Genomic DNA, 15,577 nt, shown 5'->3' with positions numbered 1-15,577 from the left:
CTGAAGTCATATTACTCTATAATGCCTGCAGGGCAGTGCAATTGGCAACGGAGGGGCAGATCTTGCTGCAATGAGCTTGAGTTCGAATCCCACTGTTGTCGTGTAGTTGCTTCCATCTCTTAGGCATAAATGTAAGGCCTTGGGAGATGGGCTTCTGACAGTCAGTGGGTTAAGGCCTTCCCCTTAACGGACTATTGCGTATCCTGATTAAACCCTCTCACATAATATCGGGCTGGAATGTGGGAGCCGCCAAGGCAACGGAAAATCGCCTTTTTCTTTTTTTTTCTGCAATGTAATATAACTGGATTCTATTTTGATTTTAAATTCAATGTTTACTTACTTAGGCCATCCGTAATGGCGCCTAGCGCACCGCCTAGCCGAGCGCCGGTGCTAGGCGGTCCATTGCAACCGCCCAGCGGATTTCGGAATTAAAAACCGCCGAGCGCTCAGCGGTTTTGCGGCGCTAGGCGGGGCGCTGGGCGATCCGCTCAGCGCTATTGCAGCTCCAGGATCGCCTAGCGCACCGCCGAGCGGAATTTTTTTTTTCGAAACACTATATATACGCGGTTTGCACGTCATTTTCATTCGCACCACTTGTTTTAACGAGTACTCTCTCTATCTTAATTTATGTACAAGATCAACACCGAGAAATGGAGAACACCAACGAAGGTACTCCAGTGACGAGGGGGTCTCAAACTTCCCCGGTACCCGTGGGAGGTGGATGGGGTCCGATGCCAGGGTACTACAACATGTACCCGTGGCAGGGGATGATGCCCGGGATGGCAGCTGGGGAGAGTATGCCAGCGTGGCAGGGGGTACCGGGGATGCAACCCGGTATGCAGATGATGCTGGGGTGGGCGCCAGGGATGCAGATGATGCCGGGGGGTGCCCGGGATGCAGATGATGCCGCCGGGGGGGGAACGACGATGCAGCCCCCGACAGGAGGGGTACCGGCGACGCAGGGGACGCCGGGGGAGGGGGACGTCTATCGCCCCAGTTTTGATTTTTCGATTGCTTCTTCGCACACATCGACCCCAACGGATGCGCAGTTCACGCAATTTGATGTTTTTTCCTTAGAGGAGTTGGGGTTTGATATTCTCGGAGTTCCGGATACTCCCATTCAAACGAGGGGAGCAGTGCAGGGTCGTGGCGCCCCAAAGAAGAAGGGCAAGGGGAAGAAGGTCGGGGAGTCGTCGCAGCCGGGTGAGGACGACAACTCGGTACGGAGAAGGTGGACGGATGCGGAGAACGTCGCGCTGTCCAAGGCGTGGGTGAGTGTTTGCGACGATCCTCTCGTTTCTAACAACCAGAGGATCGTCAACTTGTGGGGCAAGATAGCAGCAGCCTACCAGAGATTTTGCCCGGAGGGGAGGCGACGCAACGGGGAGGATTTCCGGAAGGGGTGGGACCGAATGGGTTGCCATCTCACAATTTTCTGGTTTGTACGCCAACATTCTCCGCATGCAGAGCAATGGCCAAACGGAGGAAGACTGCAGGAGGATAGCGGGGAAAGCCTTCCCCCAGCCCGGGTTGTATAAGGACTTCACCTACTGGAACTGCTATCTTGTGCTGAACGACTCCGAGAAGTTCCGAGTAGGTGTCGATGCTGGCTGGCCGAAGAAGCAACGACTGAACTATACCGGTGATTTCAGTGGCAGCAGCGGTGGTTCCCACGACCTCCCCGAGATGGCCCAGGAGGTCCCGACCCCTCGTTCGTTCGCTCGCCGAACTCGCCCGGTTGGGCACAAGCGGGCTCAACGGGAGGCGAGGGGGGCAGCCGGGGGTTCACAGGAGGTCCAGTCGGCATCCTCCCTTGGCCAATCCACAGCGGATCTCAAATTCTTCGCGCGTCAACAAACGCGCAATCAGATGGTCAAGACGATGGCCGAATGGCAGGCGACGGTGGACCCCGTGGAGAAGAGTTTGCTTCAAACATTGCTCCTGAGCATGCAGGAGGATTTGGAGGCGGCACGGAGGGAGACCGGCGTGAGTAGAGGCGGGGGCGAAGGTGGCGACGGAGGCGGAGGCGATGGTGGCGACAGAGGCAGAGGCGATGGTGGCGACAGCGACGGAGGAGACGACGACAGAGACGAGGAGTGAATTATTGTACTTTTTTAAAATTATTGTAATTTTTTTAAATCATTGTACTTTTTTTAAATTATTGTACTTTTTTTAAAATTTTAATAGTATTATTAATATTTCCCGTATATGTCTCGTAAATTAAATTAAGTATATTGTGTGATTGTTAATTATTTAATTTTTATATAATTGTTATTAGCGATGTGGCTAGTGATGTGACTAGGCTATGTCTGGGCTATTTGCTTGTTTTGATGATGTGCCAGGAGGATTTTTAGTATTGATAATGTGGCATGAGGAATTTGTGGCTAGGTTATGACTAAACTATTACTGGGCTATTCCTATCGTGGATGGCCTTATGCCCAAAATATAAAGTCAAATTATGTTGAAGTTGAAAGGTTGTTGACATCTGTTCAGAAATGTAAAAAGAGATGGGTTAGCTTTTCCACAATTCCACTTATTCAGTTTTAAATAAGGAAAAAAATAAATGAGTCGAGTACAGATCAATTTTGACTCCCAATAAAGGTAAAAGAATAGAAGTAGTAACAAAAACTTTGTTTGCTTTTTCAAAAATTATTTGATATTGAAATATGGAGAAATGATATGTTATATAACGCGAGTTTCTTATTTGAATACAATCCTCGTTCGACGTACATGCAAGGTTGTTTTTTTAATTTTATATAATTTGTTTAATTTTAATATATAAACAAAATATTATTGAAAAATTTAATTTCATAAAATTCATAAAAGTCAAAGTTCGATTTACTCGTTTTCTCTATAACTTCAAATAAATAAATAAAAATTGAATTTTATGAATTTTGTGAAATTAAAATTTTTAATAATTTTTTTAGTGTTTTAGAAACAAAACAAACAAAGCTAAACGTACGTCGAACGAGAATGATACTCACATAAGGAACTCACATAAAGTATGTAGCATATCATATTCCATCCGTCCGTCATTAGAAGTCTCAGTTTACCATTTAGTCTGTCCGCAATTAGAAGTCCCGGTTTATTTTTATTATAAATGGTAGGTAGACCGCACATTTCACTAACTTATTCAAGTCACATTTTATTATAAAACTAATACTAACCCTCTGTCCCATAAGAATAAAAACTCATTCTTTTTTTGTTCGAACCCGACCTGCTACCTTCAAACTTAAACACGATCTGCACTCGAGACGAACCCATTAACAACACGATATAATATGGGTTGACACGATGTGATAACAATCTGAACCTGATATTACATGATTTAAACCTAATATTACTAGATTAAACCGGATTTTACATTAAAAAAATTAGTTTACGCAATTTGTTTACAAGAAATTAAAGAATTGAAGCAGGGCATAAAATTTTTAAAAAATACCCCCTCCGTCCCTCAAGAATATGCAGTCTTTTCTTTTTAGTCCGTCCCACAAGAATATGCACTTTCTAATTTTGGAAAGCCTTTTATCTCTAATGAGGTGAAACTCATTCTTCACTAACAATAATTTATTTACTTTTTCTCGTTACCTCTCTCTTACTTTACCAATTTTACATTAAAACTTATGCCGACCCTAAAGTGCATATTCTTTGGGAACACAGGGAGTAATAAAATAGATAAAATAATAGTAATATTATTTCTTAATGTGTTATTTGTATTCATCTCGCATTTAATCCAAACCCAACCCGAAATTGTTAGGTTCTTAACAGGTCAATCAATAATCACATGAACCTAATAAAGCTTGATCAAACCCCATTAATTTAATGTAAATCTGTATCGAATTATCTTATTGTGTTAAAATTGCTAGCCATAGTGTGAACCTTATTCTCATGAAATTGAATTTCCCAAGGCTTGCCTTGAAGCACCAACAAAATAAAATAGAAATACTACAAAAATATGAATAGCAAAGAAATAAATGAAGGCATTGAGAGTTAGGATCCCTATAGGGACCTTGAACCTTTCTTCAATGAATTTGAAGGCAGCCTAAATGAGCTTCACGGATCTAAAAGCAATCAAAATTAAAAGTGAAATTGATAGTGTCTCACAAATAAGTAAATAGCTCTCAAAGATTTTTATAGATTTTACAATGATTAAATTTGATTACAAAATAGACCTATCGGTAAACCAACAATAAATAAGATATAGTTACAATATTAATAAAAATAAAAATAAAAATAAAAATAAAAATAAAAAAAATTATAGAAACCGAAAAATCTCCCTAACAATAATTTGTACTACGAAATTCTCAAATTTTAGGAGTATAAGACCATCCACAACGCTGTTCCTATACCGTTCCTTAAACCACTATTTGAGGGCCCCACTGTACTTTTTTACTCTATTCCTTAACTAAGGAACGGAACCTGCAACCCTCCGTTCCTTAAATTACTATTCATTCAATTTCATTTTTTTTTATTTCCAACCCAATTCAATTTAAATAAACACACTTTAATAAAAAAAACAAACACACTTTATTAAAAAACACACAATATTAAAAAAAAATTCAACTTAAACTTAAAAAAAATAAAAAAAGCACACAACTAAAATCCTAAAAAAATAAAAACACAAAATAAAAAACACACAATTAAACGTGGGAAAATAAAAAAACTACTCCGCCGGCGAATCATCCTCCGGAGGCGGTCGAGGTTTAGGGGGAGGAGGAAGACCAAGAATTCCTGCCATATGCACAATTCCGTTCCACCAGGCCGTGAATTGGGCGTACGAGAAGCGGGAAGTGTCCTCCATTGTGGCTGTTATGTACGCCACCATAAGTGTGTCCGAGCCTCCCCGCGAGCCCGATCCCGAGGCCGACTGGCTTGATTCGCCTCGGCCCCTCCTCGCTCTAGCCGCCTTCGCCGCCTTCGTCCCTTGCGGCCGACGGCGCCCACGGCTGGATCCCCCGTATTCGTCGGGCGTTGGATCCCCCGTACCCCCAAACACCTGCGGTTCACCCTCGCTGGCCTCACCGGTGTCACCAGACGAGTAGTTGCCGCTCGCCGTGTACTTCGTGCGCTTTGAGGTTGAGCCCGAGCTCGAGCGGACACCGCCGGCCCACCTTTCCTCGTCCTTGACGAGCTGCCAAATATCAACATATTTGAACTGTAGACCGGTGTCCTGGTAGAAGATGCGCAAAGCCGCCCTCAGAATGTCGGCGCCCGAAGCTCCGCTTTGGTAGTTCGCCGCTTCGGCCGAGTAGATGCCGCAAAATTTTTTGACCTGTGCGTCGACTCGGCCAAAGTGAGCACGGAGCATTGTATATTTGCGCTTCCGGGCCCCTTTCGGCTTAGTCTGGTGGTAGACATCACGGACCTTTTCCCAGAAGCACTTGGCGGCTTGTTGGTTCCGGACGATGGAATCGTACGAGACGGTGAGCCAGGCGGTGTACACCGCCTTAGTTTCTTCGTTGTTGTACGGATGCCGGCCCAGATCCTCCAGTTCCTCCTCCTCCTCCTCCTCGGGTGCCTCAGACGCAGCCCTAGAGCTTCCACCGCCTCTGCTTCCTCCCTGGGTGGGTTCAACGGGGATATCCTCCCGAATCTGGGACAAACCCTGAGAAAGCCGCGAGCCGGGTGGTCGAGCGTAGGCATCCACATCGGCGTCGCCGACCCGGAACCACCAAGTGTGTTGTACATGGTCTCCCAATCGCCGAACGCGTTGAGATCCCACCCACCGGAGCCGCCACCGCCGTAATTCCCGTCGCCGGACATTTTGTGAAGGAGATTGAAATAGAAAATTGGAGAGGAATTGATGCTGGTTAGGAAGAGTAGATGTGTAGTTGTGTGTGAAATGTAATAAATTAGGTGTATTTATAGAATAAGAAAATAAAAATAAAAATAAAAAAAATTAAAAAAAGTTAAAAAAAACTGTAATATTACCGTTAAATTTTTTTTAAAAAAAATCAATTTTTTAAAAAAAAAATAATTATTGCGTCATCGCTGACGTGTCCCACTCGCGGGCCGGCGAGTGGGATGCACGCACGAAGCGGGGAGCGCCACGTCGCCCCAGCGCGTGGCGGCACAAGCCGTGCCGCGTTCCGTGCCGTCGGCACCCGGAACGGAATGAGAACGGAATGGGAGCGGAATGGTGCGCCGCAACGCGTTCCGCGGCGAAACCGTTCCGGCGGAACAGCACGCGGAACGCCGGCGGCACGCGTTGCGGGTGCCCTAATTAACTCTGGCCCAAATAGTTGTATACCGAAGCCCATTCAAGCGTAATATCCTTTTAGGGCTACAATCATATCCCTCCTCTTTCTAGAATTCAATCACACAAACTTCGATCAGTTCATAAATTTTACTCAATTACTACTACTATTAGATTTTACTGTGAGCTTCGTCATTCAATTTTCTACATTTCTGATTCCGTTAAGAGCTTCTGTTTCCGGATAGCTCAGCTGCAATGCCGTATATTCACCGATTCAAAAATAAAAAAGGTAAATGCTCATCTCTTCATGAATTTTCACAAAACAAACCTAACCTAACCAGCCTATTGTTATCGTTCTTTAAATTTGAACTGTTTCAATTGATATGTCAGTTTCTCAATTGTGACCTAGGTATACTGCTGGATCGTTGCAGCAATAGAAATCAAGCAGTATTTGTTTTCCGAGTTTGAAGACGAAATTGTTTACGCAACACTAGTAAGATGCTGCAGATTCGGCTTAGCAAGCCAGCTAGTGAAGCTGGTGCAGCTGCAAATCCTGCGCCTGTGGACACTGTCACAGTGGCTTGCCCCGATCATCTTGTGTTAGCTGATCTTACTGTGGCCAAGGGTATGGGCGCAGCATCTGCAACTGCGGTTATCAAGTCTGTTGGACGCCGCTCCCGTCGCCAGCTCGGTGAGCGTGTCCATTTCTGCGTTCGATGCGACTTTCCCGTGGCTATTTATGGGCGTCTGGTGAGTAACATTTACAGTCTTTTAATGGCATTTGAGGTTTAAATAAATTAAGGCTAATGAGTTGATTGGTGAGTAAAGAAAATCATATTACTATATCTGTCTTTCAGAATGCTTCAATTCATTGAGACACCTTTTGCCGTGTAGCAGACAATTGTATATTATATGTAGTCTCACCATAACTCTTTGCAACAATGTGTTTGTGATACATCTGTCTCCTTCTATAGTTTGAACATTAATTATAGTATTTGATTTGTTTTAGGAAAAAAGACTTGATAAGTTTTGTAGACTTTTAGGCATTAGGTATTTGATAAGTTATATTGCCCAAGCAGCCCGAGCATATCACTCGCCCCAGCCGCCTCAGGGCGATACCAGTGCGCTTCGCACCCTGGCGCTGACGAACTTTTGATAACACTGAGTTGTGTTTATGCTCAGTTTTTTTTTTGAGAAGGCATTTAGTTACTATGTTTAGCCTATATAGAGCTTTTTTTTGTTGATTCATATCCCATTGAAAGGGTAGGATGAGTGAATTCCTAATAATGAGGATAAAAATACTCAATTGTGTATCTTATCAGCCATGAAAAGTAAATGCCCGATTAATGTCCTGCTTTAAAAAAATGATTGTTACTTTTATTGGGATACCATTAGCTACTTCTGATCTTTTGTTTGAAATGTTAGTTTATGTATATTTGTTTTCTTTGTTATGAACCTTACTTCATTTTGTGTTACAAGGAGCATGTGATCATGGTTTACCTAACCCTAGACTTGAAGGGGTTGGCAGCGGAAGCATACATAAATCAATTACATAATAATTCTGATCTATTTAGTAGATTATTTAGATAAAATCTATTCGCGCAATTATCACATGTATCATGCTCATAACTTGAATTAAATCATGTTTTAGCGTAATTGAAACCTAAAACATGCTTTCTATGGATTAGCCATTTTACGTGATTCTCCAAAGAATCGAAGATAGCTAGCGCCTTCTCCACGTAGATCTTGAGTACTAAACCACGGAACCACGGATCTTCTAACTGGTTCCCGGACTGTATGCTGATATCAGTGTGGGCTGATCTCACCAAAATACTAGGACTTAAATAAACAAGACATAAATTCTATCTTAAGGAAAAATTTCGCCCCTCTTAATAAAGGAGAGGGGGACGAAAATTATCAATGAAAAATAATTGTATTTTTTGTCTCTTTTATTCTCCTATTTATATTAAGTCACATATATTGGGCCCAGTAAGGGATCTATGAAAGGTTTTGGATATGGCCTCCCACAATTAGCTTTTCACTAATTAAATTGAACCCACAATTTAATACAAGCTTATATTGGAATATTATGAGCAGCCACTACAGAAGTAATATTGCACTGTCCATCCAAATCCGAAATTATAAGTAATCCGGGTTTCCTTTGTTTGTCATTTATTTCCCGCGTTTAAGATAGAAACGTCCATTAATTAATTAGTGTCTGCTATAAATTTAATTAATTAACATCTTATTAATTCCAAGAGTGGACTTAGCAAGAAATGCTTATTTATTATTGATAGAGTAATCAAACTCCAACTAGCTAGGTTCCGAATAATAAAGTCTTATTTCGAGCTCCTCTTGAGGACGTTATCAAACGAGACTCACCTCGCGCACGATTCACTATAATAGCAATTCTAGCACCGCTAGTTATTAATCACCACTACCCAATATACCAGGATTATTGGGTTGCGAAAAACCTGCACCATTTGGTAAGTCAAAGTAATGCATAATCAATACCGTATGCTAAATGCTAACTTACATTGATTAAGAAATAAATAATTTATCAAGACCTCATCTTTCACCCCTAAAAACCACTAGCACATTGAATCGCCGCGAACCGGTGGAACCGGCCGGTCAGACCGATCCGACCGTGAACCGGAAACCGGTTTTCACTTTTTCAAAATATCTTTTTAAAATTTGTTGTTACTATAACTTGAACACATGACCTCATCTCTAAATACCAACTTCTTTACCACTCCACCACATGGTCATTTTGAAATATTATGAACATTAATTATCCTTATACATTAAATCTGAAATTCTTTTTCCACCGAAACTAATAATTCATTTTAATTTTGTATTCTTTTAAGATAATTCATTTTACAATATAGGAGTTTATAATTATACATAGAGTTTAATATTAGTTTTTAATATTGTGTATTATAATTTATTATTGTATTCAAACTTAATGTCATTAAATATTCTAATATACTAGTACAAGACTTGTTTTCTGTAATAATACTATTAAATGTATAATACTATAATATTTATTGATAAAACATATAATTAAATTTTATTTTTTACTACTACTAAATAAATAAATATATATGTATAAACAGTACTCCGGTTCAACCAATGGTTCGCCCAGTGAACCGGTTGAACCAGTAACGACGTCGGTTCACTTGCCGGTCTGGTTTTTAAAACATTGACCACACCAATGTCATCTTATTTCAGTAAGGCTTAGAAACATGCGGACTGACATTGCAACCTTTCACGATAGGTAGTCTAGGCCTATCTGGGTTGTGAAATTCTTATTTTTCTTTGTTCAGAATTAATCGTGTTACCTTAAAGTGTACGACGCCCACAACCGGTCTACTAAAACAAAGACTTAGACTTTGTTAAGTTACTTATACATTTAAACATGCAATAAACATCCATCAAATGTAAAACATAACAACATTATGACAAAAATAATCTGTTTCATCCATTGGAAAATAAATAAGGAGTTTTACAATATTCAATCACTCGAAGTTTGATTTCTAGTATACAAACTCTAACAAGACTTCTATGTGTGGCATGTCTTGATATTTGTGTTGAATCTATTTGAGGCTATGAAGAAGAGTTCTACCAGGAGTGTCAATGCCATTTCCTACATGAAGCTATTTTCTCAGCACGTATGATTAGCTAATATGCCGACAAACTTATTTTATTGCAGAGCCCATGTGAGCATGCCTTCTGTTTGGACTGTTCCAGGAGTCATTCTCTTTGTTATCTGTAAGGCATACTACTTTTTTATGCATCTAGTTCCTCTCTATAATATTGTTGCATTTTATTTAGGATCTTGGTTTTAATTGAATGTGACATTTCTGCATCAGACTCAGTGGGGTGATATACAAGTAAAAATGTTTCAATGGACTATGACTTGCTATCCAGTTTAACTGAATAGTGATTAACTTTATGCTAATAAATTGGAGTTTCATTTGCTGGTTATTTGCCAGTAATTTTTGTGTAATGAAGGGAATGGTTTACAAACTCTATCTGAGTACTAGGGAGGATGCTGATGGTGTCAAGAATTCGATATGCATACCTTTTTCATTTGGTTGTTTGCTTTGATAGTTCTTTAACCTTGTTAATCATCTTTGGCAATGCATGACTTCAACTATACTTTGCCAATCATCTTCTACAGTTGTGATGAACGCATTCAGAAGATTCAGACAATTAAAATGATGGAAGGAATCTTCATATGTGCAGCCCCTCATTGTCTGAAGTCCTTCTTAAAGAAGAGTGACTTTGAGTTGCATATAAATGAGGCCCATTCTGATCTTATTCACCCCAATAAGGAAAAAGAAGGGAATGAATCGGAAGCAATGAGTGCTAGGAAACCTTCAGCCTCCGATTCCTCAGTTCAGGCACCCCCAAGGCCAGTGTTTTCTCCCCATTCAAGTTCTCAACTTCATGACAGTGAAGACAAAGCCCAGCTGCCTCAATCCAGGGAACAACCACCTGCGAGACCTGCTGTACAGCAAAGACCGGCGCCACCTTTTCCAAGACAAACTCCCGATCATCCATCAGAGCACCCTGATAGAGGTACTTCCCAGAACCACTTTCCTCAGCATACTTTTGAAGCTCATGTGCAGGGTAGTGGCCGGCAAGATTCAGGTCAGTTCCTAAAAACTATATCCGAATTTCATTCTCCTAGTACCCGCAACTCACAACCTTCTAATTCTGCTGTACCAGTTAACCCGAATTCAGGTCCAACTCCACCTCAATACGATTATCCTCCTTATGCAGCTGATGGAACACAACAGTACTTTGGCGCACCATATGGAATGCCAAGACCAGGTTCTACACCAGAAGGTGGACCAGGACAGGGCACGTTGCTAGGTTTCCCACCTGGTCCTGCCGGACCCATGAATTTTCCTCAAAATTATCCACAGTGGAATGCAGTGCCCGGGTCTGTGCCTCTGGAACCTCCTATGGTATCTCACAGGTCTACGGATGGCTTTATGAATGTCAACTCTCAAGGAAGAGGATTCTTTCAGAATGCTGGGAATAACAGTATGGAGCAACAGAGGCAGGGTGGGAACTTTGTGGACCCAAGGAACGGTAAAGGAATATTGGCGCCCCAACCACCCCATCTTCCTCCACCACCTTCGGTGCCTCATCCCCACCTGCAATGGGGCAGATCGCACTCTGGTGACGGGAATCATGACGGGCGTCCAGGCTTCAGCTGGCCAACTGAGAGGCGAGATAGCTTCGGAAGTGGGGACTAGGCTTGATATTTGCTGATATATCTTCATATTGGGTATAGAACTCAAGCTTTTTCCCATTTAGTTCAGTGAGTCAATATGTGAACATTTTGTATATTTTTGAATTTGGGACATCGTTTGAGGGTATATCATATTGCAGTAAGAAATCAACTCGTGTTGAAATAGTGTAAAATCAGTAATAAGTTAAGGCTGCGTTCTTTTTTATGGAGAACGGTTAAAATATTTTCATCCATTCCAAACTTTGGCCATGTTCTCCTCGGTCATGACATGAAAAATTTGGGCTGCTATTTGGCACTCCAATTGATGATAATATTATGGTGAGGTTTTAATAAGATAAGAATATGAGATTTAAAAATATGTGGATAAATAAAAATTGACAAATATTGACATGTTCTCCTCGGCCTTTATGATTTTTGCAGATACTGGAATTTTAACCACTTCAACTTATATTTCTCCAGCCCTTCCAAACAGCCGACATGATTACTAAATATAAAGACATTTAGATTATTGAATTATTAGTTCCCAACACAAATTTTAAAACATGGAGTGAACCACAATGTCGTTATAGTGAATTAAATATTTTACGGGAGTAAATACTTCACTATAAATTGTGATGAACAAACTCTATATAATATACAAACTCTAAACTGTGATCTGGACCGTTAGAAAATGTCAACAGATGACAAAATTACATCAACAAAAAATGTCAACACATTTTCAACACATCATTAACCGTTGACATTGTGTTGACATTTTCTATTGCTGGTATTTTGTCATCTGCTGACATTTTCTAACGGTCCAGATCATAGTTTGGAGTTTGTACAATATTTTGCATTTGATCACATCCCTAATTAATGATACATAAGATTTAATGTTTTGTTAATATATTTTTAATTATAGTTTATAATATACTAATTATTAATTAACATTTTGTATTATATATTAAATGTACATGTTCAAACTAATAATATTATCACAGTATACTTTAATCTAAACTAAGTAATAATTATATTACTTTGCTACATACACTTCATACATAAATTATTAAGTCTTTAATCTACACTAACCAATTACAGTCCTTTAATTGTTTTTAATGTCCAAAAATTAATTAAAATTGATCATTCACTAAATAAATTTTACTAATAATATTTTTTATATCTATAAATAACTAATTATAGTGCTATATGATTTAATATATTAATTACTATATTTTATCCTTCACTAAATTTCATATATATTATACATATAATTATATTACAGTTCGATCAATAGTCCAATTAATCCAATAGGTGGAACCACAGTCATGTAGCTTTATCAGTTTGGTCTAATTTTAAAACATGGTGTCAAACACATGCTTCATATTGTAGACTTACAGCAACATCTCCACTACTAACCTTGATTGGCAAAGCACCCTTTAATTATTTTTTAACATCCACGACTTCCTACTCATTTTCTAATTACTTGCTAAATATCATCAAATAAATTACTAGTAGTACAATATATCCACCCAAAATTCCACGTTTTTTAAAGCTCAACTTATTATTATATTTTATTGTATTTAAAACATTGCCTCTCTCTCTCTCTCTATTTATAGATAGATAGTAATTTCCATTTGCTGTCCTAAAACAAGCATGAGCGATCATCATCATAACCGTACGGCTAACTACGACAGAATCACGAGCAAGAGATGGTTCGGAATAAAGGGTGTTCGTCTCAACTCAAGAAGATTCTCGGTGCAGCGCCTTCGCACCAATTTCTTTTCTATTTTGCGAGTTTTCAACAAGTGGAAGAGTTCTTACAACAAGTGTCTCAGACTGCTGGGTCGGAATCTGGCCCGAAAGGCCGGCAACGCTCCTCCGGCCCGGTGCTCGTATTCGACGGTGAGAACGACGAACCACTCCAGTTCATTTTGCTCTGAGGCGATTGCAGATTGTTTGGAATTCATCAAGAGGAATTCTGTCTCCAATGATGATGAGAAAGAGTGTATGCTTAATTAGGATTAATTAGAATTAGAGATATCATATGCTCTAGTTTTTCAAATGTTTCCGACGATTGAAATTTCAATTTTTTACACACCGTTAATTTCAGATTGTGATGGGTTTGCTATTTTTATATTATAGTAAATCATATTTAAATTGTTGCTTTATGTACGCATTGCAATATTTGTAAAATTTTACTGATGAAAAGTAGGATCAAATCATCAAATGGTATGCGGTGCAATCTGATATTGGTCAAGATTGATGCAATGAAGTTGAGTTTATACTTATTTGTCAATACTTAATTGGACTTTATTGCATTTGATTTTGAGGAGATTTGCAATCATGCACGCCAATTTATATCTATTAAAAAAATATTGGGAATCTTAAGTTTCATTGTAATTTATAACTTTCTATTTCTAATTTAATAAAAATGAATAACAACTCTAGAATCTAGACCATGAAAAACAAGTGTATCACGGAGTTGTTAATTTCTTGAATAATATTCAAATGCGCAATTTCAATAAATATTTTAGATTTTGAATATTGGATGTGGGAGTGGTTGTAATATCGCAGAAATTCTGAAGTTGAGTATAGGTGTGAACCAATGTTTTAAAAACCGGACCGGCAAGCGAACCGGCGTCATTACTGGTTCACTGGTTCAACCGGTTCACTGGTCGAACCATTGGTTGAACCGGAATACTGTTTATATATATATTTATTTATTTAGTAGTAAATAATAAAATTTAATCAAATGTTTTATCAATAAATATTATAGTATTATACATTTAATAGTATTATTATAGAAAACAATTCTTGTACTAGTATATTAGAATATTTAATGACGTTAAGTTTAAATACAATAATAAATTATAATACACAATATTAAAAACTAGTATTAAACTCTATGTATAATTATAAACTCCTATATTATAAAACATTAGTGATTGTAAAAGTATAATTAAAATATAAGAAATATATTAAAATTAACAATTTCTTAAAAGAATATATAAAATTAAAATGAATTATCTTAAAAGAATATAAAATTAAAAAGAATATATTTTTAGTGAATGATAGAATTTTATTATTTTTTTATCAACAAATATAATTAAATATGTAAATTATACTAGTAGTAAGTTATTGTAAATAAAAATTTTAATATTTATGTATAAAAATAAATAAGTTCATAGTATTATTTTTAAAAAGTAATGCGGCAAAATAATATTATACACGAAGATATATGAATAAACATAAATTAAAAACATATATTTAGTAAATACTCCTAGTATATAATCAAATAGTAGTAAACTTTTAATATAATTAATCACATATTCTTAATATACATATATACGTATTAAACACGAATTATTAGTTTATATAGATAAATATTTTGTGTTTAACATATGAAAATAAATTATGTTCATATTACTACAAAGAAGTCCTTGTGGTGTAGTGGTAGAATTGTTGGTAAGTTCACCGGGAGGTCTTGAGTTCGACCTCTATCAAGGCCAAAATTTTAGAATAAAATTTTGAAAAGCATTTGAACCGGTTTCCGGTTCCCGGCCAGACCGGTCCGACCGGCCGGTTTCGGCGGTTCATGGCAGTTGAACATGTCACTGGTTTTATAGTGCTAACCGGACCGGACCACCTACCGGTTCGTGGTTGAACCGGTCGAACCGACCGGTCCGGTCCGGTTTTTAAAACATTGGTGTGAACTGTAAAGGAACTTTTTAGATGTTAGAAATAATAATATAATGAAAAATGAAGACCGAAATTCAGGAAATTGTAAGCTTCAGTCACCTAACTTGACCCCATTATTTTTTACTAACTAAACATGATTGCGAAAGTCCTTAGCCAATTAATGACAAAAATCAGTAAATGGCAATCGAAATAAAACATTTAGATTATTTCAAACTAAAGGAAACGGTTAACTTGATTTGATTTTACTAAAAATAATCGATTGATCATCTCTCTAGCTATTTTTCAACTCCTATATTTTTTTTGTGGTAGCAGTATATTATGGTAGTATTAATAATTTGAGTTAATAAAATTAGTAATAGATTAATAATGCTGACAAATAATTCGTTAAGAAAAATGATTTGGTCATCCATTTTTGTGAGCTAAGAAAGTCCTAAAAT

The 15,577-nt window shown here is 38.4% G+C and overlaps 1 protein-coding gene across 3 annotated transcripts; it reads left to right on the top strand.

Annotated features, from left to right (window-relative positions):
• Nucleotides 1-6,280: 6,280 nt before the first annotated feature.
• Nucleotides 6,281-11,613, top strand: LOC121777594 (E3 ubiquitin-protein ligase HAKAI homolog). 3 transcript variants are annotated; one of them, XM_042174896.1, is made up of 5 exons: nt 6,281-6,485; nt 6,606-6,946; nt 9,909-9,967; nt 10,380-10,780; nt 10,931-11,613. In XM_042174896.1, the coding sequence occupies exons 2-5, from the start codon at nt 6,695-6,697 to the stop codon at nt 11,464-11,466; spliced, it is 1,248 nt and encodes a 415-aa protein (XP_042030830.1). In that variant the 5' UTR covers nt 6,281-6,485; nt 6,606-6,694; the 3' UTR covers nt 11,467-11,613. The 3 variants fall into 3 exon arrangements, with proteins under 3 accessions (XP_042030830.1, XP_042030828.1, XP_042030829.1); XM_042174894.1 differs by having other exon boundaries at nt 10,380-10,852; XM_042174895.1 differs by having other exon boundaries at nt 6,587-6,946; nt 10,380-10,852.
• The last annotated feature ends 3,964 nt before the right edge of the window (nt 11,614-15,577 follow it).

This window comes from Salvia splendens, chromosome 18 (genome assembly GCF_004379255.2).
Source record: "Salvia splendens isolate huo1 chromosome 18, SspV2, whole genome shotgun sequence".
Taxonomy (NCBI): domain Eukaryota; kingdom Viridiplantae; phylum Streptophyta; class Magnoliopsida; order Lamiales; family Lamiaceae; genus Salvia; species Salvia splendens.
The sequence above is the reverse complement of the archived record's forward strand: the minus strand, read 5'-3'. Positions and strand labels throughout refer to the sequence as shown.

Excerpts from the sequence above, each read along its gene's own strand:
- LOC121777594 (XM_042174894.1), top strand. The coding sequence starts at position 6,695 with ATGCTGCAGATTCGGCTTAGCAAGCCAGCTAGTGAAGCTGGTGCAGCT. Across the intron at positions 9,968-10,379 it reads AGTCATTCTCTTTGTTATCT|TTGTGATGAACGCATTCAGA; the intron begins GTAAGGCATACT and ends CATCTTCTACAG. Across the intron at positions 10,853-10,930 it reads TAGTGGCCGGCAAGATTCAG|TTAACCCGAATTCAGGTCCA; the intron begins GTCAGTTCCTAA and ends CTGCTGTACCAG.